Below are 27,382 nucleotides of genomic sequence, written 5' to 3'. Positions count from 1 at the left end.
TTTTAGTGTCCCTAAATCCACGCCTCAAAGAAATGAAACTGGAACGAAAACAAAGCTGATTCAATCCACTCGCGGTCGCAGCCGAAGCCTAGCGCATCCGCACAGCGCGGGCGGGTAATGGGGGCGCCATAAGCAGCTCGTTCACTCACTCTGCGTGAATGGCTCGTGTCCAAGCGTTCAGCTGATCGGCACACGCGCAGCCGTAGCGGCAGGAGTCAGGATGACCCAAGTGGAGCGAGTGCTGCACGACGTGTTCCACAAATCGCAGTGCATCTTCCTGCCGTGCCAGACTCCCCGCAGCAGCTGCGCGCTCGCGGCCACCGAGCCGGAGGGCTTCATCAACCGCTTTCCCGACAGCGTGCTCCTCGAGATATTCGCGCACCTCAACCTGGTGGAACTGGGAGTGGCAGCCGGGTATGTACTGTCAGCTCCTTGCGACCAGTGCGAACTCCCCATGCGCGCGATTCACTAGTTCGCTGTACGCTCCACAACCCCGCGTTTTTCCTCACGTTGTGAGCGCGAAAGGACTTGTGCAAAGTTAGCCTCCATTTTCCCATGGGTGAAAATCGTTTTTATTTATTTTCAGGATAAACAGGTACGTACCGTCGTTGTTCCCGGTATCAAACAAAATAGACCACAAAATGCGACCTTCGTGGCAGGTTTCAGCGCGAACAGAGCAGCGGTTCAACACTTTCGCAACATTATCGCCGCAACACCCTGTATAAAATTTCTCACAGCAGTTTCGACAAGAGCCTGGCAGGGCTAAAATTAGCTTGATGATGTTGAAGTAAATGAGAGACCTGAATTTATTACTATTTTGTACGTGTAAACAGTGATGACGCATAGAGCTCAAACTTGGCGCTCACTAAACGACTGGAAAGCGCACTTACGTCGGCCCAACGAGCCATGAAGCGAGTAATGATAGGAATAACACCTAGCGACAGGAAACGAACCTCCGGGATCAGGGAGCAAAGTCGAGTAGAAGATATCACAGTTCAAATGCAGAAAAATAAATGGATGTGGGCTAACCATGTAGTGGACCAGCGGGATTACAGAGTGGATATAGAAAATTCGGAGGCAATGAATGGACTCGGGAAGTGCAGGACAGGAGGTCGATAGTAGAGGCCTTCGTCCTGCAGTGGATGATGAAGAAACAACGCAGCGACCACCTTACAATTAAAATGACAAAAGTGAGAGCTAGATTTAACCTGGCGGAGCCTAATGTAACCCAACATAACTTAACCTCTCTGAACGTAACGTCGTCTAACTAAACTAACGCAACCCAAGTAGCTCTAACTTAACCCAGCCCCACTGCAACGAACCTCTACTAAGCCGCTCATCTACACCGAACACAGCCCTATAATCCTGTGCGCTGATCCCGTGATAATCAGGAATAATCATAGTGGAAAAATCCAAACAACCAAAAACTTGTCAAACTAGTTACGCGACCGTTTAGTGCATTCATATGCCACTACGCAGGGGCATATTTATGCGCTCCACAGGGTTCGCACAGGTCCTTGAAAACCTTGAAAACCCTTGAATTTAGAAGTGTCAATTTTAAGGCCTGGAAAGTCCTGGAATTTTCAAATGGTCCTTGAAAACCCTTGATTTTTCTGGAGAGAACCAATGGCCCTGTCTTTTCACAAGAATTTAAAGTGTTTGTCGTGTATTTTAGGTGTTAACAAATGTAAAGAAACATTGTAACAATCACAAGCTTCAGTGTATTGTGTGAAATTACAAGCTTGGTAGATTTTCATTATTACGAGGCAACATCAGAGCAGGCACTGGATACAATCCAGTGAAAGCCAGCTTCTGTTCTCTATCTTGCATCTTCCATCTGGTCTATGGACGCTTGCTCATTGCATGTTTGCTGTTCCTCATACGCTCCATCTACGTTTGCTTTTGCGTGAAAATGGTGGACGTGTACATAGTTCATCCTGCCTTGAAGCAACACTTGCTCGATTTAATTTCAGCTGATAATCTTGCTGACAAAGCGGGAGATGTACGTAGCATTAACTAAGTTTCGAAATCAAACAGTCTCAGCAAAACACAAAGAAAAAAGAAAAACTTCTAAATACGTACCAGCCATGAAATAAAAAAAATGAAGCTGAAGGGAGAATTTACGAACCCGTTGGCACCTATCTAAATGGGCAATAATGTGCTTAGGTATTGGGCAATAAAATTTTGCATTGTGTTGAACAAGTTCTAAATAATCCTAGATAAAACATTAGATCGGGACCTTGAAAATGTGTTTTGTGGTCCTTGAAAGTCCTTGAAAACCCTTGAATTTTTGCTTTTGAAGCCTGTACGAACCCTGGCTCCAGTGCTGCACGATGAAGAGCTTCTCCGTGTAGCTCAAATCCCGTAGAAGTAGTAGTGCTAGTGCTGCAAGCACAGACAGGCCAGTGATAAGTGCTTCCTCAAGGTTTAAAATGTTTCGTGTGTAGACGTTGCGACAGGCTGCTTTTGTGCATTTTAAATGCTGCGTCACAAAGTCTTTTTGTGCAATTTGTTTCCTCTACAGAAAGGTAAAAGAGCTACAGACTGTTGTCCAATATTTCAGTTCCTGTACAGTGGTATGATGTGCGTGCCTGTTTTTTCCATTTTTTAAGTGCAAAAATGTCGGGCACGTGCGGCCTTCATGAGTGTTTTTTTTTTCCCCTGTTATGAAACAAGTTATCGTTTTTCACTGCGCTGTTTTTGTTGTAACTTACATAATTTCGCAGCGCACATGTGGCATTCATGAGTGCTTTTTTTTTCTGTTGTGAAACGTTATCGTTTTTCACTGCACTGTTTTTGTTGTAACTTACAAAATTTCGCAAGCGGCTATACTTGCACCCATTAAAAACATCCCGTTATATGGGAACTGAAGCAGTGTTTTGAAAATGGTCGATAAACTTGCGCAGGGCATTAGCTAAATATTGGTGTTCACGAATGTGGCGCAATGTTTGCTATTTCATCCTCGCTGTCCTTTGTGCCACTTTTAAATGTCCTTTAAAATATCCGAGGAGCGATCTCTGCAGTTGATGACTGCTATTGCGCCCTTCTGGAAATTCGCTGTAGCATTCCGTTCATATTTATAGAAATACATAACTAAGTTTATGTTGGGTAGAATATGCAGAAGGAGGTCCCAAGGTTAGGAAACTGCCGGCGGTACTTCCTGTGCTCCTGCATGGCTCATGGTTGTGAACACTTGGCATTAATTGCTGTTTCCTGCAGTATGCAGGCTATCATGTTAGTGTATGTTCATACATTTTTTTTTTCTGAAGGCCTGAAGTGCCTCGTTGTGTTGAAAACTGTCGTTATCGTTATTGTTGTGTGGTACAGAAAGTGGCCACTGCAGTTAAGAGTGAACAAAAAACACATTTGATTCTGCATGGGAATTAAACGCACATCGTTTGAGTAAAAGCCAAATGCGTTGCCACTGCGCTGCCTCCACACATTGTTGGAGGTGGAACTCAGATTAGACCAGTGCGTGCCGTGGGGCAGCTGAATGGGATGGCACGTGAGTTGAGTAGGTGCATCCCAGCAGCACAGAACATGGCGTGTGTCAGCTTGTGGAACTATTTTGTGCAAAAGCGAAGAAAGAAATGCACATACATACCTGCCAGGTTTCCCGAATTATCCGGGAGACTCCCGAATTTGGTAGTTTTGTACGATTGTACGAGCAAGACAAAAATCTTCCGAAAACTACGCGTGTTCTGCTAAATCTTTCTCCAAGTATGGCCTCATTGTGCCGGAGCTACCTGACAATGCAATGCAATCCTACACCACGTGACATCGTTATCAACGAAGAGATTAAAAAGCATACTCGGCCGTGCGCAGAAGTTGAACCGGTCGATACCCCAGCAGCGCTGAATGCGAGAGGAAGTTCAGCAGAGCAGAAAAAATCGCACCCTGTTCCGACCATTCATGTCTGATAACCCTCGGTCACGTTCTTTTGACAAAGTGTCGCAGAGGTGGACATTGTTATCCGCGACTAATTCATAGCACTTCTTGAAAAGGGTGGTGTCAGCCATGTTCAATATTTAGCAAGTGACCAGTGGTGTAGGCTGTTAGTAGTTGGGACGACACAGTTCGGCACCTGCTCTGTTAAAAATGCAAGTTTAAAAATTCAAGTAAAATGTTCTATTGTGTTACTTTTAATCCCCCTGCCCCTGGCAGATCTCCCTAATGCCATCGCGGCGAACCTGGCAGGTATGCACATATGACGTAGCAGTGGAGAAGTTGTTGATAAATATCACCAGGCTTTCATTTTCAAAGCACACAAGCAGACTTCAGTGCCTCAAGAAATTTTTTATATTATCCGGTCATGTACTCTGCCACAAGATAAGCGTGAACATCATGAAAAATAACGGCTGTGGAGCAAAACACAGGAGCAGCGAAATTCAGTCCTAGTTCTCAGCCTATCTTGAGCCACTTTGTTTCACATCAGGGAGTCCTGCGGATGTTGCAAAATGCTGAAGAGTTTGGACTGGACTTGCTGGAACCCAGATCCAGTATTTCTGGGAGAACTGTGTTGTGTGCACAGCTAACATCACTGCAGTACTGTGAAGCCCAAGTCAGCACCTGTTCACAGAGGAGGCACTAACAGATCGTAGACAAGTTTTGCCACTTTGTCCCAGTCAGCACGATGGTACTGTCCCGAGCATTCCGAATGGTACAGGAGGGAAGGTAAAAAATATGTGATCTTCTGATATACGATGACTCCTGTAATTTGAGTATCATCAGCATTCTTGCGGGTGTAGATTACAGAAAGTGCACTGCGTGAGACACTGTGCTCCAGAGTATCGGTGGAGAGCACTTCCCCTTTGAAGTGGTCATCCTTATTGATTAGTATTGTTTAAGCATGATAGGTGACATAAAAATAATACAGCAGTTTGTGTTTGTTCACACCTTCAAAACATAATGCATGCGCAAAATTTGGACAACACACAAGGCTGTTTGGCATAGTTTTCTTTACACCAAGAGCTGTGCAACTAATGGACCATGACAGTGGGTTGGTCTTTACAAGTAGAGTGAAATGCCGTGTGTACAAACATGCTGCATACAGCAGCAACATTGTTTCGATATGGTTTCCCACACTGCCATCTGTGACATCGCAAGTTGTGAAAGCCACACTTCTTTAAAATGGGCAGTTGTGGAGCTCCCCATATGAGCCATGTACCAAAAATTGAGCGTTATTTATTTATCCCCTTGTTCTTTCGTTTTGAATTCGCCTGCCATCTGTCGGCAGCAGTTTGAACTAAAAGACGAGGTACTGCAACACGCAGCACTTTAATTGAACAGCCTGGAACTGAAAATAACCAAGAAGGCCTCTTTCCCCATGTCTAAACTGAAGCTTATTCTATGCAAAAATGTCTGCACGAATGTTTTAGCCAGCAGTTGCAAGTTCCTTTATTTCGGTGGCCAATGTACGATTCCCAAGGGGGAAGAGAGAAATGAGATGGGGGGTTGCATGATGGCGTTGCATTCTTGTGTGACTTTTCGCAGATGGTATGTATTGAATGCCTTTAGTGAGGGATGAAAGCATTTGACAACTTATATTAAAGGGGCACTGACACGAAAATTTTGCATCATTTTTTTTTGGGGGGGGATCTGTTGCTATTGACCTATTTATCACGCGTACAAACCTCATTTGCTTCAGCGCGCGACGTCTGTTTAAGTGTAGATGTTTTTAATGCGGCCAGTTGCAGTTTCGCTTTCAGCGGGTGCCGCGAAAGGCTGGATTTGGTACAAAGCTGCCCACGTGACTGTCGGATGGATATTACAGAGCAGAGCTGCCGTAGCACTGTCGATTCCGCGTCGGCGGCAGTTTCTGCTAATACCCCTACTTACTGGTCTCGTCAACGGCTTAATTAAAAAAGCGACCGTGGACACATAAAAAGATAAAAAAATAAATAGTACACATAAAAAGAGTGCTAACTGCAAAACACTGCGTTTCAAATAAGAACGCGTTCGACGCAAACAGCGGGTGAATATTGGAGCTTGCGGAACCGAAACTGGAAGAAAAGGCGGCCATTGCCGGCGACTGGACGTGACATAGGGGATGGAACGGAAGCGGGCGTGCCGTGCCGGTGACCGCTCGCAGCTGCCTCCAAACGCGTGTGGTAGCGTCGCGTTTCGCACTGTCACTTCCACAGAAGAACTCCCACTAACATTTTGCCGAAGCTGATGAAGCTAGGCGCAATTTTGACTTCGCGGTGCTGTCAACCGAGATGAAATGGAACCCTGCCGGGGTAGCAATCCTTGTCATTGCGAGTAAAAAAGCAAGTCCTGATTTACAAAGCTATTTGCTTGTATGATATCGAGAATCAGCGTTGTTTAGCAAGCGTCATGGCTATTGGCCCATTTTTTCCCCTTTTTGACCGGAACGAACCGCGCACGGGCGGCGATCAATCATATACTGCTTTTGTTCTGGATATATGCGCAGACAGCGTTGTGCATATTTGTTCAGGAACTTTCACCTCGCTGCTTATCAAGGATCGAAATGTAAAATCGGTTTGCAACCGTATGATAGCTTCCAAAGCTAGACGAGGCACGGAAACGCGAGTTACCTATCTAGCACAATTCAGCACTTTCACCAGGGACATGTGCACTTGATAACATTTTAATTTCAGGTAAGCTAAATCTTAAACTCTACAAAAGTAAGTACTTCATTTCACGAATGAAAAAAATAACGTAATTTATCATTTATCGGATGACGGCCGATCTTTGTGCCGATATTTGTTAATACGAACAAGGCTGGTTTTAGTTCTTATAGCGAAAGAGGAAAAGGTTAGCACTAAATGTTTATACCGGCGCGTAGAACAACTCAAGCGAGGTCGTCCAACTATTGGAGCTAGAAAAGACACACCTTTATTTGACCACACTCAAAGCAACGAAGGTGAATGCATATGACGTGCGATCAATACATCGGGAAGAACCGTTGAGGGCAATTCATTAAAAGAAGTATCAGTTACTGGCCATGAGAAAACCTGGAGGACCAGGAACGCTGCATTGTGAAGGTGTAGTTATACAAAGTAGGTGGCGTGGGGCCATCCCCGATACAGCAAATATTGCCCGCGGGAGTGCAAGTATTTATAAAATATTTTTTTTGTGTGGAAGATGCAATTGGAATGATAAATGGACAGGCAAGTGTGCGTGTTGCGCTATTTTTACGAGTAAAAGTATTATTTTCGAGTAAAAAAAGCTTTGCTAACTCCAGAAGTATCGCACGCGCACGGCAGCGCGCGCGCGCGCCGTGGCAGTCGCCGGAGAAGCGCGAGATCCTCGGGGCAAGTTCGTCTTCTCAATCACAGGCCATTCGGTACTTGTTTCGGCGACTCTGTTTCGGAGACCACTGGTATGATACTCAACCGCGGTGGCTGTTTTTTTTTTTTTTTTTTTGTGGTGGTGGTGTGGAAAAAAAAAAAAAAACGTTTGTGTGTTGAGGTTTTGACACATCCCACATATCCCCAGTTGGCCGAAGTTAGTCAACAGGCCTCTAGTACGGCCACGTGTTGCTTCAGCATGTAATACCGCATTTAGATTTGAAGGTCATAAAATCCGTCAAATTGGATTCATAGGTAATTGTCGCCGAAGTTCGCTCTCGAATTTTATGGCGGCTGAAACGGGGTGTTTCCAATGGATGCAGGCCGCGTGAGCTCCTTGAGTGCAGTCTCGTTGAAACTCTAAGATGAACGGTTTGATAGGCAGGGCGCGGTGCTACGCGTAAAAGAGCGCGTCCGCTGGATCTCGCGGCACGCACGTGGACGCGCGCACGTGAATGAAACCAAGGCCAGGGCGATTGCTCCGGAAGGCGGCCGCAACAGGGCGTCTTTATCGCGCGCTTGTCCGTCGCCTCATTTCACCGAACAGCGAGAGCGAAGGGCTGCTCGAGGCCGGGTACCGCCAGATACGGCAGATGGGTTGATATTGGGGGCAGTCTCTCATAACTTTCCACCCGTTGGCGTCGCCAACTCGGAGGGCGCTTATAAAAGCCCTTCCGGAGTCGAATAACGCGCCGCTGGCCCAGTTTAGTGACCTCGTTTACGCGGTGCTGTAATAATCTCTGCGCGGAGCGCCGAAGGTGAACGTGACGTGGGAGGCGTCGCGTTGCTTTGCGCTGCCCCGCGCGCACTGCGGTTAATCCCCAGCCCCTCTCTTCTACCCCAGCGGTCGCCGCAGTAGTGCCCTTGCTTGCGCGGGATCGGCCACGTTCGCTGCAGTGTCGGGCGCGACCTTGGCGTCCGTCGTCGCCTGCGTTCTCTTCCGGGAGTTCGGCCGTGACGTGCCGCTGGGCACGCTGCAGATACAACGAAGCTGCTGTATATGGATGCGTGGGTGATGTCCGACCGTCTACGCATGGCGTCGACACGAAAAAATTTCCGTCGATTTCCAGCTTTTTGCTAATGCTGTGCAGCTCAAAAATCTCGAGTTTCCACCTGCCACCCGCCGCGGTGGCTCAGTGGCTACGGCGTTGCGCTGCTGAGCACGAGGTCGCGGGTTCGATTCCCGGCCGCGGCGGCCGCTTTTCTGATGGAGGCGAAACGCAAAAACGCCCGTGTGTACGAGATTTCGGCGCACGTTAAAGATCCCCAGGTGGTTGAAATTAACCTGGAGCCCTCTACTACGGCACGCCTCATTGCCCGCGTTGCGTCTGCGCGTTAAACCCTACAATCAATCAATCAATCCGGTTGGGCCAATCAATCGGGTGGGCCAGCCCGACCGGTATTTCAGACAGCGGGCCAGTTGCCGGTCCGTACTTAAAACCGGCCGTCATTGGCTGGTTTTTTTGGCCATTGTGCCGCGATTTCTTTTTTTTTTTGGTATTTTATTAAGCGTCAATTCACCAAATGCGACTGATAAATATGTTGACAAGCTGCGCAAAGACATGCGAGCAGAGAAAAAACATGGGCGAGTGCACTCCCTGAGATGGACGGGGACAAAGGGGAGGAACAATGCAACGAAAGGCCGCTATCGCGGTCAGCAAGGACGGTTACGTTTCAGTGCAGCGCATTCAGAGCAATAACCTAAGTCTCAATCACTTTCAGTACAAACCTTATGTTGATTTCTCTCTAGGAGAACGCTACAATAAATGGCATTGTATGTAAAAATAAACGCCTTTTTTTCAACACAAAGTCAACCTTCTTTATGCCACGTCGCCACCCCCCCTCTCCCGAAAGCCGTTTTTTTTTGGGGGGTGCAAAGGTGGCAACTCTGCAAAAATCCCGGAAAGAAGTCACACTGAAATTGGCTGCTAAGACAACTCTACCATCATGGCGAGTTTCATTTACTTGTCATAAATTAGTTCATGGTGGGGGAAGTTGCAGAAGTTGCAGAATACTCGGGCCGCAATGTATCCGAAGGCAAATTGTCACACAATTAACCGCGAAGACGACGCCAACATTATTCCCAGTTTCATCTACTTTTCGTAATTACGAAGTTCACAGTGGCGTTGGAAATGTGGAATTTCCAACTGCTGTCAATGCGCAGGCTGTGCAGGAGGGCAATGTACAGGCTCATCTACAGTGAAACTCTGGTCCTTGCAAGTTTCATTAACCTAATTGACTAGGAAGTATGCTCAATTGCAAATTACCAGCAAGCAGGTTTTGCTTCGCACACAGATGCGTCGATTCAGATAAAACACGCCACAGCTCTGCAGCTCGTCCTTCGCAGATTGCAGCTGTTACAGGGCTGGCCCTGACGACAGCCTCTGCTGGTGTTGTGTCGCGCGCTCTTTGAAGCAGGTTTCTGGAGCAGTTTCTGGATGTATCTGGAGCCGCACAAAAACATGTTCCAAGTATAGAAAAAAAAAAAAAATTAAAGCCATTCCACTCAATGTGAAAGCTGTCGGAAGTGCAGAGCAGTGACTCGCCATAACAATCCGCTCACCGCTACCACCCCACTCATTTAAAATTTCCCACCTTCACAGTACTCGCGCGCCCCCTGCCTGAAACTGCGCCAGTGGGAGTTCTGTTCCCTTTGTGCTTTTTCTTTCCACACGTGTCGGCGTTGCACTGCCACATTTTGCGTTTACTATCGTAAAAACCAACCCAACAGAACACGGGCACTGCCAGGTAATTACGTATATTTTGCCTCAAATGTACCTATAGTTTTCTTTGTGCTAAACAACGGGGAGATGTATGACAAGCGCCAGCGTTTCACGAGTTTCGAACGCTTATGACTGTATAAACCGCTTGGCTTTGGGTACGCCGCGAACAACAGCGTTACCCCGGGACGCCGTCTTGGTGCTTTATATACTTGGGTCGAATGAGCGAGCTAGGACGACAAAGCGAGTGACTAAAGTGCTCTGCACTTAAAATTCACGAAGAAATGAAGGACGGTCCTAGGGCCTACATGTTTAAGTTTTTTTTTTTAAGAAAAAAAAAGATGGATAGTGTATCTCGCTAAAGGCGGTTTATGCCTGAAATATTGAGGCTGGAATTGTGACTTTGAACGAATCGCAACTAAAAGGTTGTTGTGTAGCCCCGTCTCACAAGGGTTATTCATGGGCCATTGGGACAGCTCGTTGAGCTATTCGGAGAGTGAAATCGCCAGAGAGCATTACACGGCTGTTTGTCCGGGGCAAAAAAGTGATGCATGCTGGGTATTCTGTTGCTGATGCAGAGTATGCCGCCGGTGGTATGCGCTGTGCCACGACCCCGTTCTGCGGCGTCGGATGGATGTGAGCTTCATGCCGCTCTCTGGCATTCGTATCTGGCGTCTCCTTCGTTCCCAGGTAGGTACATGTGGGCTTTCCTAGCCTGACTCAGTCCACTCATCATTACATAAGCGTCACTAATTTACGATGAAGCTGCACGTGGCTCCTCCCTCGGAATGTCTTCCGGAAGCAGAATTAATGCACTTTGCGGCAAAACCAACTTCCTTGCCAATGCTGTCTCCAGCTCTCAATCTGGTTAGATGCCTTGGGGAAAAAAATGTGCGCTTGGCCGCTGAGGTGATGGAGTCATTGTGGTGAGTTTTGGATTACTTGTCATGATTACTTCATTCACCGTGGAGGTATAAGAAATTGAGAATTCACATCCACCGTCAATAATACATAAGCTGCTATGGAAGGAGCGTGGCTACAGAAAACGTCTGTAATTTGTATTTTATGAGAACTGTTGCTCCTTTTATTTCGCTTTTATTTTGCAAGGTACGGTGCACGTCCTTGGTGCACTTTTAGGACTATTTTTTGGTCACAACAACATTGCCGCCTTTTCTCGCAGTGGGACATCATTGTCGCCTTTAAAGGGCAGGGCTGTGAATTATTTCAGGATGAGCAGACTCAGCGAAACAAACATTTCGGCTCGCGTTGTGGGGGCCGTTGGAACCACAATGCTGAAACGCACATAAAAACTTACAGCTGGGGCCAACTCGTGTGGGGTGCCCGGCGGGGTTAATGTCTCACACAGACTCACATGATTCCCAGTTGGTCTTGTGCCATCATCATCCAACCATCATCATCGATCACGTGATTGGCCGGGTCTGTGCGCCATTTTGGTGCACAGCACTTAAGCACCCACTCATGTGGTTTGATGTAAGGATAAGAATGGGGTGGAGTGCATTTGGCAGGCATTCTCAAATAGTGAATGGCAGCCTACCATTGTCCCTGACAGCTGCATCTTACCGGTGCTCACCTACGGGGCAGAAACTTGGAGGCGCACTAAGAGGGTTCAACTTAAATTGAGGACGACTCAGCGAGCAATGGAACGGAAGATGATTGGTGTAACGTTGAGGGACAAGAAGGGAGCGGGCGGAGTGGATCAGGGAACAAACGTGTTCAAGACATATTAGTAGAAATTAAGAAGAAATGGACGTTGGCAGGGCATGTATTGCGAAGGCAAGATAACCGTTGGTCATTAAGGGTAACGGAGTGGATCCCTAGAGAAGGCAAGCGTGGAAGGGGGCGGCAGAGGGTTAGATGGGCAGATGAGATCAAGAAGTTTGCAGGGATAAATAGGCTGCAGTTAGCACAGGACCGGGGTAATTGGAGATCCATGGGAGAGGCCTTTGCCCTGCAGTGGGCGTGGATAGGCTGGTGATGATGATGCTGATGTGGTTTCACGGTGCCGTCGCCCCTCGTTGTAACTGAGCGAATGAAGGGGACTCTGGAGACCGAAGACTGAGCAGAAAAGCGGTGGAGGAAAGCATGGTGCAAGTACAAGGGGTAGGGCAGTATGCTGAGACGGCACGAGACATTCTCTCCTGTGGAGATAAGATAACCGAGAGAACAAAGAGGCCACTGAAGACAGAGCGAACAGGAAAGCGGAGGATGAGAGTAGGGCAAAAGGCGTGAGCCATGGTCCTTCGTGCCGACGCACTGCAAGACAATGCCAGCATATATCGCGCACCCTCGTGCATTCGCTGATGCAGCGATCACTTCGTGAGACGCAACAGGTATGCACCGTCACCCACAAGACTGCAGTCCACCCTGCGCACAAATTTCGCGTGAAGGAGTATTGTACTTGTCAGCCAAATTTTTTGTGCGCACAATCTCGAGAGACTGTGTGAGAAATCAATGCTGCCTGGCATCCCAAAGTGCTAAAACGAACGACAGCGGAGTGCGGCATGACCTCATGGTGGATCGCCGTGTGCGCGAATCACCGAGCAGAGCTGTTGCCCACCGCAGGTAACGAGTCGCGTGGAAGGGCTGCGCCTGCGCGGCTGCTTCCAGCTGTACCGTAGCCGCTGGGGCGGCGCTTCCCACATGGCGGCCGCCGTGCACCACCACCACCACCACAGCCTGTCGCCGTCGCTGCACTCGTTTACGCTGCCAGAGCTGCGGCGGCTGTGCCCCGCGCTGCGCTCGCTGGCCCTGCTCGACATGGCGCTCGCCTTCGACACCAACGGAGCCATGCCGGCCCTCGCCGACCTGCCGCCCTCGCTGCGCCGGCTCTCGCTCCGGGCCTGCTCCTTCCAGGCACCCAAGTTCTTCGAGCGAGACCCCGAACAGGTGGGGGAGCGGGGCGTTTTCACTTCTCGTTTCTTTGTGTGAAGCATTATAACGCTTGTATATGAACTATAGCCTGTGTGTGTTGGTTTGTGTATGGCCACCTGGAGCTGAAGAGAAAGTGGTGTGTTGCAGCTTGAACCTGCATAATGTTCCAGTAGCCGTGTTAGTGGCTGTATTTCCCTATTCTGTGCTGTGCACTTAAACGTAACAGGGGTTGCCATGCCTTCCATGTTGGGTGTAGGAGTGATCCTGTATGAAGGTCTCGACAGAAGAACGTCAGACTATGCAATGCCGACGAAACAAACGAGCAAGTGCAATGCAGTTTGGTTATGCCTTTGCATAAAGGATCGCTTCAAAATATCACAAGATTCCACGGAAATCGAAAAGGTACAGAAGGAGCGAGAATGGGGCAAGTTAATGCTAATGCATTTAATGCATTAGCAGTAGCTTTTTCATTTCTCCATGCTATGCGTAAACCCCAGTGATCGCCGCCATATTTTTTCAGCTGGCCTCGCGTCTTGCAGGTGTCATTCACGTCACCAGAGCTTCATGTTCTTTCACTTTATCGTGGGGACTTTATCTTCTTCGCGAGTCACAAGCGTTGACGTACCTTTTAAATGTTTCTCTTTTTTTTTTTTTTTTTTTTTTTGTCTGAAACCAACTCCTGCCACCTGTTGTGGCCAGCAAGCTGGCCCGCGGAGTAAGTGGGGAAAGCAGGGGGCATTGTATTCTTTACGTGTTGTCTCCTGGGGTGAAAATGGGTTGCCAAAGAGAAAAAACCTTTTTGTATCATTTTTCATTCAGGCGTAATTTAATGAACAGAAATGGGAAACGCAAGCTTCGATCTAAGAGGGTCCAGTGGTGTTAGGCCTAGGTTGTACAACGGCTGGCGCACTCCTACCCCTGCCATGGGGTTGCTTGTCAACGCCACGCGGAATAGAATTCTCTTCGACGTGCATATATGCCAAGGTACATCGGTGCGTGAGACATTGTAAATCGTCCGTCTGTGTGGAAGGGCCTGCAATGCAGCATATATGACAAAATGAGCATTATATTGGTGTTCAGTGATGCTGCATTCTTGTGCTTCAGTAGCTCTCATGCATGTCTTGCTGTTCGACCTAGCATTTTTAGTTTGCGGGGGGGTAAGAGGGAGCAACTTTTACTGCCGGCATTTCGTGGTCTCTTCTGTGAAGGTCATATTTTTGTCAGAATAACACCCAAAGCCACTCAGCTTCCAGGTGTATAGCAGTGAAAGAAAAGTGTCGGTATTTTTTTTTTTGTAAAGACAGCTTTTCTGCTTCTGGCAGAGCGAGAGTGGCGCATCAATTATTTGCGGCTACATGGTTGGCTTGAAGAACGCGAAGGTGCAGCAGTGTTGCTGCATTTACTTGGTACCGCACGTTTACGGAGAGAGAGACGAGAGGGCGGTCGTAAAGAACCTTTCGCTGCAGCTCGCTGCCGCAGGCGCACAGTGTGTGATATTTCATTTCTCAGTGTCAGTTCTAAAATTCACATGAGTTACTTAAGACGGCACAATTGGCCATTTACATTATGTTTACTTACCAAGTTCATCCTAATACCCCTGCTACACTGGCATCTGGAATGATTGATTGATTGTAGGGTTTAATGTGCCGACGCAATGCAGACGATGAGGCGCGCCGTAGTGGAGGGCTCCGGATTAATTTTGACCACCTGGGGATCTTTAACGTGCACCGAAATCTCGTACACACGGGCGTTTTTGCTTTTCGCCTCCATCAGAAAAGCGGCCGCCGCGGCCGGGAATTGAGCCTGCGTCCTCGTGCTCAGCAGCACAACGCCTTAGCCACTGAGCTGCCGCGGCGGGTGGCATCTGGAATGCCTACGAAGCAAATGTCATTTGACTCCAATGCGAAGTTGTGCTGCTCCACTGGGGTTTGCAATGCCATTCGGCTCAAATGACAGTCGAGCCGAATGAGCACCCAGACAGACATTTGGGGCTCTTGAATGCCATTTCTTGCACTCTCAAGTACAGCATTTTGAGTCATCATTGACAAATATATTGCCGCGAACCATGCATTGGGTTTGTTTATTTGTGTTTGGCTTTTACCGCCCGGCTGCGCCGGTCTGTGTTATCTCCGTGCCAAGGGAAGCGCGTGTTCCATTCTTTCTTTCTGTGCCGCATGTGTTATCTGTTCTGATAGGGAGAGCATTCCGATCTAACGTGAACATCCCGGAATAATCTTCTTGCATCTACAATGTTCTCGATGCGAATCGACGGTTCCAGAACCACGCGCGCCGAAAGATAAAAGCCTGCAGAGCAGACGCCGGGGCATTCGATTCGACGACACTCGCCTGTGCAAGTCACTTTGTTGACCGCTGCTTCGCCGCCTCTGTATTCTTTTGAGTTGTTAGGGGAGCACAAGTTCGCTCCAATAAACGTGTTTCTCATTCAACACCACTGCATCGTCCTTGTCTTCGTGACATCTGGTGGAGGTGCTGGGTATGAAGGGTGCGTACCCAGCACCTCCACCAGATGTCACGAAGACAAGGACGATGCAGTGGTGTTGAATGAGAAACACGTTTATTGGAGCGAACTTGTGCTCCCCTAACAACTCAAAAGAATACAGAGGCGGCGAAGCAGCGGTCAACACGTGTTGACCACTCACGCGCTTGACGAAAGATAGCACCCCTTTCAGCTGGGAAAACGACCAAGAAAAAGCATTCGGCGAGCTGCAAAAACGCCTGCAAAGCCCGCCCGTGCTCGCTCATTTCGACGGAAATGCCGAAACGGAAATGCATACGGACGCCAGTGATATAGGCTTGGGTGCCGTCCTTGTCCAAAAGCAAAGCGGCTGCGAAAGGGTAATCGCCTATGCTAGCCGTGGTCTGTCGAAGGAGGAGAAAAACTATTCTGCCTCTGAGAAAGAGTGCCTGGCTATTATATGGGCGATTTCAAAATTTCGCCCATACGTGTATGGAAGGCCATTCAAGGTTGTAACAGACCACCATGCGCTGTGTTGGCTCGCCAATTTGAAGGACCCCTCTGGCCGTCTTGGGCGGTGGAGCTTGCGCCTGCAGGAGTTCGACGTTACAGTCGTTTATAAATCCGGCAGGAAACACTCCGACGCCGACTGCCTGTCCCGCGCCCCCGTCGACCCACCACCACAAGACTCTGATGAAGACAGCGCGTTCTTCGGGATCGTGACGGAGAGCGACCTAGCCGCCCAGCAGCGTGCCGACCCCGACTTACGCGTCATAATCGAGTACCTCGAGGGATGCAACGTTGCCGTTCCTAGGACCTTCAAACGCAGTTTACCAGCATTCAGCCTGAGAAACTCCGTCCTTGTGAAGAAGAATTTCAGCCCCGGAACAAGAGCGAATTACCTTCTCGTCATCCCCGCGGACCTTCGTGACGAAATTTTGGAAGCGTGCCACGACGACCCGTCTTCCGGACATCTGGGCACAGCCCGCACTATTGGAAAAATCAAGGCGAGGTACTACTGGCCCGGCCTTACCTCTGACGTCACCCACTACGTCCGGAGCTGCCGTGACTGCCAGCGACGAAAAACGCCGCCGACAAGACCCGCCGGACTTCTGCAACCGATCGCCGTCCCATCGAGACCATTTCAACAGATTGGAATGGACCTTTTAGGCCCGTTCCCTACGTCACGATCACAGAACAAGTGGATTGTCGTAGCGACAGACTACATGACGCGCTACGCAGAGACCGCCGCTCTTCCGAGGGGGACTGCACAAGAAGTGGCGAAGTTCTTTATAAGCCAAGTTGTGCTGCGACATGGAGCCCCGGAAGTACTAATCACAGACCGCGGAACGGCATTTACTGCGGAGCTGATGCAAGGAGTATTACGCTACAGCAACACGGATCACCGAAGAACGACGGCGTACCACCCCCAAACGAACGGACTAACAGAACGTCTGAACAAGACAATCGCAGATATGCTGTCAATGTACGTTGACGTTGAACATAAGACTTGGGACGAAGTGCTCCCGTATGTCACGTTTGCGTACAACACGGCTATCCAGGAGACGACACAGCTGACGCCGTTCGAGCTTGTCTACGGTAGAAGGCCGACTACGATGCTCGACGCCATGCTTCCGCACGTAGAAGACGACGACCTCAACGCCGACGTCCACCGATATCTTCAACGTGCGGAGGAGGCCCGCCAGCTCGCTCGAGTTCGTATAACGGACCAGCAGCTGGTGGATGCGGGCCGCTACAACCTCCGACGCCGAGACGCCGAGTACCAACCAGGGGATCGTGTGTGGGTTTGGACTCCCATCCGACGACGCGGACTCAGTGAGAAGCTCCTGCGACGGTATTTCGGACCCTACCAGATTCTACGACGTGTTGGCCAACTTACCTACGAAGTGATCCCCGATGGTGACTCCGGCACATCACGACGACGCACGCGGCCTGAAGTCGTCCACGTGGTTCGCTTAAAACCTTTCTACGAACGATGACGAACTTTTATTTTCATTTTCGGACTGTCGCTTATGTTAGCATCGGGTCGATGCACTCTTAGAGGGGGGGGTAATGCCGCGAACCATGCATTGGGTTTGTTTATTTGTGTTTGGCTTTTACCGCCCGGCTGCGCCGGTCTGTGTTATCTCCGTGCCAAGGGAAGCGCGTGTTCCATTCTTTCTTTCTGTGCCGCATGTGTTATCTGTTCTGATAGGGAGAGCATTCCGATCTAACGTGAACATCCCGGAATAATCTTCTTGCATCTACAATGTTCTCGATGCGAATCGACGGTTCCAGAACCACGCGCGCCGAAAGATAAAAGCCTGCAGAGCAGACGCCGGGGCATTCGATTCGACGACACTCGCCTGTGCAAGTCACTTTGTTGACCGCTGCTTCGCCGCCTCTGTATTCTTTTGAGTTGTTAGGGGAGCACAAGTTCGCTCCAATAAACGTGTTTCTCATTCAACACCACTGCATCGTCCTTGTCTTCGTGACAATATTACTGGCGTACTTAAAAGAAACAAAATATTTTTAATTGTGGAACTTGGTTTACTTTTCATTCAGGTAATCATGATATCAAGTTGTAATAATTCCATACTCTCAGCACCAGCGCGAGCAGGCGACGAACCAGTGAGGCCAGACAGCACAAAACATGTGCCCAAAAGTATAGAAAAACCTTGATTGCAATTTAGAATGAAACAAAAAGTGTGTCAGAGCTTGCGTTATTTATAATTTGATATCATTTTACAGCCAAAGACTGCTCCTGAATTTGATTGTTGCATTTTGTATAAAAACAGAACTCGATGGCAGCAGCCTGGCGAGCGATTGTTAAAGCGTTCAAATGCAATTGAAATTGTAGTGGAGCACAGCTAATTCTGAATGGCATTCGAAGTCCCTCATTTGAGTCAAATGATATCGGTTTCAAAGCATTCGAGATGGCAGTGTAGCAGGGGTATAATCAATATAGGTTGATACCCTCGCTATTTATTTTTGCAATCTGAAAAGCAGAAAAGAATGACACAATTATATGCACTACTCAGTTGGTGCAGAGAAAATGAAATGTCCCTTTTCTAAATGAAAAATTAAAACATGGGCTACTTTACAATAAACAGCAATGCACAATGACAACTGAGACTGAGCTTCATCCAACACACCTTGTAGGTACGTCTATGTTTAATGTTGCTTTTATTTATATACCCTCTTTATATAAATTTTTAATGTTTCTAAATTTTGTTTTTTGTTTTTTTTCATTTAGTTTTATTTTTCATGCTCACGAGCATGCGCCCGCATAACTGCCTGCTCTTTGGCCGAAAGAATCACTCTTAGTCTGCCCATAGACCTGTGACCGCGAATTCAGGTCATCATCATCAGAGCTCCTTACGGTGGGCTTTACTGTAGTACGGCGTTAAGCATACACACATTCCTATTCAAGTCACTTATTTCAAGCTTCTGTTTGAAAAAGCAACCTATGCAAGGCGTTCATTGTTTGTCATCCACATTCGCTACAAACACCTAATCGGCATCAGCAAAATTTGTCGGCCTGATGCCCACCTGCACGCACTTTCAGCCATGTCATAACTTTTTGAATAGACCGGCTGTTGGCGAACAGCGCCAGTCTCGTCTAATTTCCTCCTTGTTCAAAGTTGCCTACCCACTTTCGAGCTCCGGATTAAAAAAAAAAAGCGGTCATATATGCTGGTAAATATGGTACTTAAAACTTCGAGTCTTGACTACTGAGCTTGGTACACAAAGTGTCGCTTTGCGCCCAATAATTTGAAACCGCTCAGTCATATGGTTTCGGGTTAAAGTTTTGACAATTGCCTCATTTTCTTGGGACGTGCGTGTCGGTTGGCACATTGGCTTTCATTATTAACATTTTTTTGACGGCACTTAACACCAAGTTGCAGCTTAAGTTATGTTTATTAGATTTAAGTTTATTAGCCTGGTTCATTAGAGTCGAGTTGCGCTTTGTGAGCTGCCCTGTCTTGCTCACACACTTATCACAGTTTTTCTTAAAAAGAAAAAGCAGTCTTCTCGGTGTCTCCCATGGTGTAGTTTATCGAAAGTGGTGACAAAAACAGGAACTCGTACCCTAGCGTCTAGCTTGCAATTCATACTTGGCATTCAAATCTGCAAGCACGCGTAAGTAGACCCCACTTGCTGTTTCCACACCACGTGCCAGTGCGCGCAGCTCAAAAACAACTCGCCTTAAATGTCAAGATTGACGTCACAGTGACGTGCGGTCGCAGATGCATCGAAAAAAGGAAAAGAAAATGTTGCGACACGTTATTTCTGCATAGACCATGCACGCTGCAGGAAGCAGCTATCGTGAACGGTATATCTTTTTCTTGCCGCCACTCCGGTGACGGCTCGTCGCTGCGTTCTTATCTCGGCTCTTTTGCCCAGTTACACAAACCTCGGCAGCAGCCGTTACCCTATTTGGCGCCCGCGTTCCCTGAGGCATATTATTCGCGGAAAAACAATCCGTCTGGAGTCGCGTTCGTTGCATGCGCCGGGTAGATGATAGCGTGCACAAGGAGGCAATCTCTTCTTCGTCTTCTTTTGCACTCGCAATGTGTCTGCATGACCTTGCTCGCGGTCACCTTCTTATCGCTGCTTTCAAAATGTTTCCCCAAGTTTCCTCATTTTAACGCTCTTCATGTTTCCGCCTTGCGAAGCGCTTGACTTTTGTTTTAAGTGCGAATGCACTTCTTAAGCGAGCCTGAATCGTCCGCCGCCGTCGTCCGCATAGCAACAGCTGCGGGTGCGCGCGCTCCTCGTCTTCCTCCTCGTCTTCCCTAGCAACGGGGGGAGATGGGCGCGCGCTACTCTCCTCCTCCTCTCTCCGCTCAGTGACTGCGGGTGTTGGGCGCCTCCTCTCCACTTCGGGCGGGAGAGCTCTCGCTCGCGTAGCGGGCGCTCCGCATTCCGACGCGTGAGGGCGCTCGTGTAGCCCTCGCCGTAACGGCGGGCGCTACTCTCCTCCTCCTCTCTCCGCTCAGTGACTGCGGGTATTGGGCGCCTCCTCTCCATTCCAAGATCACGATATCCACCGTAATCGCGCAATCAACAACCGTGCATTCGCACTTACACACTCTCCCCCTCGGGGAAGTGCGAGGGAATTTTTTTCTTCGAGGAAGAAAAATGAAATTTTGGCGAGAACTTCGGTCACCGAGAAACGTGAGGAGGGATTACCGCCAATCGCAGAAGGCACTCAGCTTGTGGCAACGGGGCCATGCGTTCAATTGCCAGTTGGGTGAGAGGTTTTGTGAGGAGGGAGGGAAAGCAAATACTTTAGTGTCTCCGGATTCGGCTACCCTTTAAAATGGTCCAAGCTAGTCTAAACTAATCCCTGCCCCTCCACTGCGCAGTGCTACACAGCTCACGAGTATAGCTCGTGCATCAACTCACCTGTACAAAGCATCCATTGTTGCAGAATGCCTGGGGATGTTGTGTGGGCTGATTCTATGGACTCTGTTCATTATAGCAACTATGCTGTGTTTAAGACAACTGTTCTGGAGAAGTGAGGAAGTCATTTCATTTATTCAGTATTTGGCAATACAAGGTTCCGTGTTATGAGAGTGTGAGAGAGAGTGAGTGAGTGTGTGTGTGTCTCATTCAATTGACCGGAGGTGACAATAAATCTTGACCAGGGAAACCCATACAGCCTCTTGCACGTGGCTCATCGAGAGGGAAACAACCTTGTCTTGAAGGGATTTAGGAGGGGAAGTGGTGGGACTGCCCTGTCCTCCTTTTCAGTCGTCAGCTAGGAGTCCTTGACATCTTCAGGGGTGAGACAGCTGCGCATATTGCGCCTTTTTGATACAATTCCATTTTCCTGCGCCAAGCTGCTCCAAAAGCATGAAAATTGCTAAAATTGCGCCAAACTGCTCCAAAAGAGCCTGAAAGGCACGGATTTTGATGCTCATATCAGTTCCGGTGGGGACGAAAGCCTCCTGCATCCCAGTGACCGCTTTTATTGGCGGTCATTTGCAAACACAGAAATGGCAAAAATAGAAAGACTGAAGAAATGAAGCAAACGATAGCTTCTAAAACACGATTGGCTTTCTGTCCGGGTTCGCTGAAACGGCCTTCCCGATTAGGCATCGCTGTGGCTACAAACATGGCCGCCGCCTGATCTGCCTGCTACTGCCTACTTCACGCGCTCACTGCGCATCGCCGATATTTTCCCTGGTTTATTTTACGCTATCAGCTGGGTTCCAGTCTATTCATGCTATCAATTGTGGCTCTGAACAGTGACATTAACGCGGGGATATGGTTTGAGATTGGTGCGAGATTACGAGAAGTTGCGCGGCTCGTAAAAAAAGTTTTGAAATGTGGGGTTTACGACTTCGGCGTGATTTGTCCTTGAGTGCGAAACGCGGTGTGTGCGTCTATAATCTGGTTCGTGAATTGAACTTTTTGGCTCGTTGTGGTGTTATAAAATGCTGAGGTGTTGCTATGCTTCGAAGCGCGATCGCGAGCCTCGGCCCGGGAGGGAATGGTCGGCACGAAAGTTGCAGGCTGCGCTGCGGCGCCGCGACCTGTCCAGGCAGCGCCCAATAGCTGCAGGACTGCATGGTTGCCATAGCACGCGACTAATAACACTTGATGTATGCGAAGTGAAATTTAATGCCCAAAACTGGGTGGCTAAACAGTAACGCTACTCAAATGATCACCGGGTGGACGTGCGCCCCACGGACTGCAACGGGTAGGCTGGAATTGGGCTATGCGACTGTTAGCTCGAAGTTGCTCAACTGTTGCCGTGACTGCACTCGTTCGTACAATGCAGCCTGGGATTACAAAATTAATAATTTTAGCATTGAAACGGTAAAAAAACACGCCACAATTGCAGAGCCCTTAAATTTGATAATGTTAACGGCAGTTTTGTTGTCAGTGTTGCGTACAGCCACAACACAATCTCACCAGTTAGGAAAAAGGTAGTGCAGTTAGAACTTTGTGATACTCTTTAAAAATTCTTTCGCGTAAGGCTGTTTCAGTGTTCTGTGTATTCAAAACTGATTGGAATGTGTACTTGACCCTTCAAATTGCTGAAATTGTGATTTTTTAAGCTCACAAGACGATGTATTAAATGTCCCTACATGCTCCAAATCAAGCTTCTTCTGCTCCAAAATCGAAATTTTGTTGCTCCGAAAACTGCTCCCAAATCTCTTTGGGCTGTCTCACCCCTGCATCTTGGATCAGCTGAGCAGCGCAGCCTCCCATTGCTCCTCATTAAAGATGCTTATTGTTTGTGTGTTGCTTTGTTTTTCTGTGCACACCCATATTATGTGGTTGAGATCTGCCCTTTGGCCGCATGTTTTGCAAAGGCCGCTGACTGTCCTGGGGTAGCAGTACCTATGCAGAAGTGGGTAAGGGAAAGTTCCTGTCTGTATTTGTCGCCAAGCGATCGCCTGGGATCTATTCAGATTTTCGTGGGCCTCTGGATACTTTTTCCGGCTAGTTGTATAGTGGTATAAGATTTTTTTATCTGTAGTGAGTGGGTCTCTGTTGTCAACTGCTTCATCTGGCAGTGTGTCTGCTGGGGGCTGTGGGGCTCGGCAGACTAGATCCCTAGCAATCTGGTGCGACTTCTTTTCCAGGCATTCCAGAGTGTACTTGTTTTCAGGGTCTCATTTTATGTCTAATAATATTCCATGTACGCGGTTGTCGAGATGTAGCCTCGCGAGAAGTTTAAGATTGCTGTTTTCAACAAGCAAAGACACCAATAAAGACCCCATTGTCCCCATGCACTGCTGCGACTCTGCACTCCTGAGATCATATTCATTACGCCTGTCGATGCTGTGTGGCACCTGGAATTACGCCGCAGTGAGGCCTAATTAGTGCCAGTACACGTGGGGAATGATGGGCAGTGATGGGCAGCACATAGTGTTCGACGGTAGGCGGTCCTTCAGTGGGAATTTAATCTTGAGGCCGGACATTTTCGGAGCAGTCAACAAATGTGCTAGACGGGGGCTAGGAGGGTTGCCGCTTGCCATGCTGCTGTGCCCAGCCTGTGCCTGTGAATTCTGTTTATTTATTTATTTATTGAAAATACTTTCGAGGCTCGAATAAAAGATTCATTATACATGTCAATGTGACAATGTGGCATGCCGTCTTTGCTGCAGTGGTTGATTCCAGATGACATGTAATGGGTTGGAGTGAAGAGTTGATCTTTTAAAGCAGTGTTATGATGACAAATTTTTCTGATGATACATAGTTTCATAGGCTGCACTGACAGAACCGATTTGGAGCAGGGCACATGTGGCCACCTTTTAAAGCAAGCATGAACATCTAGGTTCTTCTTCTGCAGCTGCTGTCGCGGCTGGAGCTGCTGGACCTGGCGGACTGCGTGCAGGCAGACGCGTGGTCCATGTCGCTGCTGGCCGAGGGGGCTGCCTCGCTGCAGGCCCTGGGGCTGGAAGGCTGCCGCCGCGTGGATGGCCCCGCACTGCTGAGGCTCGGCACCCCGCTGGTGGCACGGCTACGGGTGCTCGACATCGAGGGGTGCCCCGTCGAGGACGACGCACTTAGGGTACGCAAAAGGAGCCACAGCGGCCCGTGCTGAAAAACAGGTGTCTCCATCCCCCCACTTCCTTGTGCCAAGGCATTCCAGCAAACCTGCTTCGCTATTTAATGAAACTCAATAACCTGTTAACGGCCCGACAAGGCCCGGTGCACATTCTACAGGTCATCAGACTTTCCCATCCATCTGTTCCCTATTGTGTTGGGTTTCTTACTCTCGCCGTAGTGCACGATTTTACTTCGATATGGGGCCTGTGTTTTGGGCTTGCCCTGTGCGGTTTGCAACGTGTCGCGTGGTGCTACAGCCCACGTGACATTTGCGAGTCGAGTAGACTTTCCCTCGTCCTAAGCCTAGTTTACGCTGACAGCTAGCGAGTGGTGCGTTTGGGTGAAGCAACCCACAAGGGTGTCTGACAGTGCATGAAAAATGCATGCATGTTCTCCCAGGAGAACATGCACACGTGAGCTTGTGTCAAGAAATGGCCGCATATCTGCTCCTTTCGTTGCAAATTTGCAAATGACGACAAGAGACTGCAGTCGATTGCCGCCCCTGCCAAGTAAATGCCTCCCTTCTTTTTCCCGCTCACCTGTCATGCTGTTCCTCTCCCGTCTCATTCCTCCCAAGATAACGAGCTAGAGGATCGCTCAAGCCAATTTAAATTTACTGCGTTCCACTGATCTCGGGTGCCTCGATGCCAGTGCTGCCGTACGGTGGAGATGCGCATGAATTGAGGCACCCTGCTGTAACATTTATAGAACCACGTTCCCCTGCTCCACGAGCATTTCAAGTGGAATGTGGAACCTATCTAGTGGAACCTTTTGTTACTGTTGTTGTTTGATTTCTTAAAATTCCACCAGGAGCTATAGTGGTGTGGGCAACAGCAGGCAACAATTTGTTGCACTTCTGCAGTTCTGGTATTTCATTCGATATTGCAAAAACCAGGCATCCATGGATTTTTTAATAAAGGAACACTGCAAATATCACTCATGTATTGATTTTCTGCCTCACATTTGCGTATTGTTTTGTTCTTGTTCAACAATGTTCACAAGTACGAAGATTGGCACCGGCCTTCCGACGTTTAGATTTGGCTGTGGGTATGTAAGACTATTGCACACTTTCGCCGCGTGGCTGAGTCAAGTCACAGACAGACAGACACAAAACTTTCTGCGTTTAAGTAGCCCGGGAAAGACTATTGGCTTTAAAATGGTGATGACATCCCGAAGTTCGAGTGCACCGCTCTGTACATTCACTTGTTCACCTTTGTGTCTGTCCAAACAGGAAAATCTAACAGTTATTCAGGCAGCCGGTGCCGCGAACACCCTCACTCTGGTCTAACAGCTGTACGATGCGGGCGTTGGCACGTCTGTTTCCCTGCAGGTGATTCTGGGGGAGGCAGTGTGCCTTGAGCAGCTGTATCTGGCCATGACACCACTGACGGGGGACGCGTTCCGCGGCACCTACCCCCCGAGCGCCCCAAGGCTGCAGAGGCTGTGTCTGCGCACCCTGAAGTTCGTCAGCGCTGACCCGGGCATCCTCCGCTACGTGTCTCGCGCCGCGCCCAGGCTCCACACACTCTTCGTGGATGCCGACATACCCGCAAATGTTGAGGAGCAGCTGCCGCCACAGTGCCGCGTTCTCAGACGTGGCGGCAGTGAGGAAACGTGCGGCCACTTCTTGGGCGCGGCTGTGTTCTAGCACCCTCTCTGCGGACTGAGAGCGGGGGTGGCACAACTCACGGGCGTTCGCGGGCATGCCTTGCACAGTCATCTCTGAGCACACAGTCTCCAGTAGAGCGGTGCTGTGGGTGAAAGCCAATGTCAGATGTCTCTGTCCTGCAAGGACTCGACCCGGACTGTGGTGCGCATGCTCTGTTCACTCAGCGTGCCGAACAACCTTATCACAGTGGAACAAAACCTCTGTCTTAGGGATGGTGAAGACCAAGAAATTGTGCGTAGAATTTTGCGCCGCTTGCTGCTTTTTTGGAACATGCAGCACAAGCTTAGAGTGCAAGTTGTGGCCACGGAGGGAATCCCTTGACCTGCCAGCGTTCTGCAAAGCCCGCTTCTTGTGCTGTGTGTCACAGTGCATGTGACGGTCACCGAGGGATTAGCGAAAGGATGGCTGTGCAGCGTCTGCAAGTGTGGTCACCGACCGTTGGCTTGTCAATTCTGATACGCATTTTAGCTACTGCAGTTACTCTGAAAGGCACACGTAGAGATGCGCAGTCACGGTGAAACCCCATAGCATCAATAAGTGTGTGCCAGTTGTTGCAGGTGGAATCGCCACACACAGGTTAATTTAAATGGTTCTACAGCCCACATTCAAATAGCGCGAGTATTTGAGTGCCCGAAATTTCACTCTTGCCCACGGCAACTTCTTTTTCTGTGCTTGGCCAACAGCTGCCCCCTGTCAACAGGACTCTCTGCATCCGCTAACCACGGTAGACAAGAGAAGTATGCCAACAGTTCGGAAGCACAGGAGGCATGCGATACCAGCAGAAGCAATAATGCTTTCACATGAATAAAGGCCCTTCACCCCTCCCCCACTTTCGTGTAAGAATTCTTTTACAGCAGAACTGTTTTTAAAGTGAAGCTCTCTATGCCCCACTGATGGCGTCCAGCACGCAGCAAAACACGCTATAGGAAAGACAACTTTACACAAGCACCTGATGCTTCCCAAGGTCCGAATCGAACCTGGGTCCCTCGTGTAATGAAGCTGTCGTGAGCAACCCCCCAGAAGGGGTACGTTCCAAAACCCCCGAAGGAGTATGTTCCAAACAAGAACTATGAAGTGTGTGGAAACATGGACATGGGAGACGGGACGAAGAAAAGAACGAGGCAAGCGTTTGGAGAAGGAAGAAGAGGAGAATACCAGGCTACGCTCCTGTAACTGCCCCCAGCATTAACTGCCCCCAGCATCAACGGGGCCTGACGACGCCTCAGGCCTACCGACACAAGTTCCAGGCCGTGATCCTGGAGGGAGATCTCGCGGCAACGCACCGTCGGCGGCTCAGGGCACGAGAGCCTGCTGGGCTACAGGCGGCAACGCTCGGGTTCCGCACCGCATCGGTTCAAGAACGCACTTGGGACTACGCTCCCCTGGCTCTTAACGGTGACGGCCAAGCTCACTTCCTGCAAGCCTCTACGAGACGCGACGGTTGCCTTGATTTTTACGCCGAACAGGAAGACATCTGCTGCAACGCGAGGCGACGCCATCCTTCAGGACTTTTAGGCGAGCTCGAGCCGATAGAACACTTCTTTGACTGTTTATGTACTTGTCATGTGCTCCGAAAGATAGTCCTCGTCAATTAAACGGTTTTTCTGTGTATCCTGTCCACTTGATGAATTGACGTGATGGAAGCTGACGTTTATCCCATTGCGCCATTCAGACACAGCATACTGCGCAAGTGGGAACGGGGAAATGACGAGCATTTTTTGATTCAATGAAGTGCTAC

The 27,382-nt window shown here is 49.0% G+C and overlaps 1 protein-coding gene across 1 annotated transcript; it reads left to right on the top strand.

The window, feature by feature from the left end:
- Positions 1-101: 101 nt before the first annotated feature.
- Positions 102-27,382, top strand: LOC144158647 (F-box/LRR-repeat protein 12-like). Its single transcript, XM_077689682.1, has 5 exons — positions 102-414; positions 10,612-10,723; positions 12,617-12,940; positions 23,716-23,937; positions 25,306-27,382. Exons 1-5 carry the CDS (start codon positions 221-223, stop codon positions 25,621-25,623), a joined length of 1,170 nt encoding a protein of 389 aa, XP_077545808.1. The 5' UTR covers positions 102-220; the 3' UTR covers positions 25,624-27,382.

Source organism: Haemaphysalis longicornis, unplaced genomic scaffold (genome assembly GCF_048455015.1).
Source record: "Haemaphysalis longicornis isolate Haplotype H1 unplaced genomic scaffold, Haemaphysalis longicornis Haplotype H1 scaffold_10, whole genome shotgun sequence".
In the NCBI taxonomy this organism is placed as follows: Eukaryota; Metazoa; Arthropoda; class Arachnida; order Ixodida; family Ixodidae; genus Haemaphysalis; species Haemaphysalis longicornis.
This window is presented reverse-complemented; position numbering and strand designations above follow the sequence as displayed.

Bases quoted from the DNA above. Each gene is read 5' to 3' on its own strand.
- LOC144158647 (XM_077689682.1), top strand. From the start codon at position 221: ATGACCCAAGTGGAGCGAGTGCTGCACGACGTGTTCCACAAATCGCAG. The intron at 415-10,611 runs GTATGTACTGTC...TTGCTGATGCAG, and splicing joins GAACTGGGAGTGGCAGCCGG to AGTATGCCGCCGGTGGTATG. The intron at 10,724-12,616 runs GTAGGTACATGT...TGCCCACCGCAG, and splicing joins GGCGTCTCCTTCGTTCCCAG to GTAACGAGTCGCGTGGAAGG.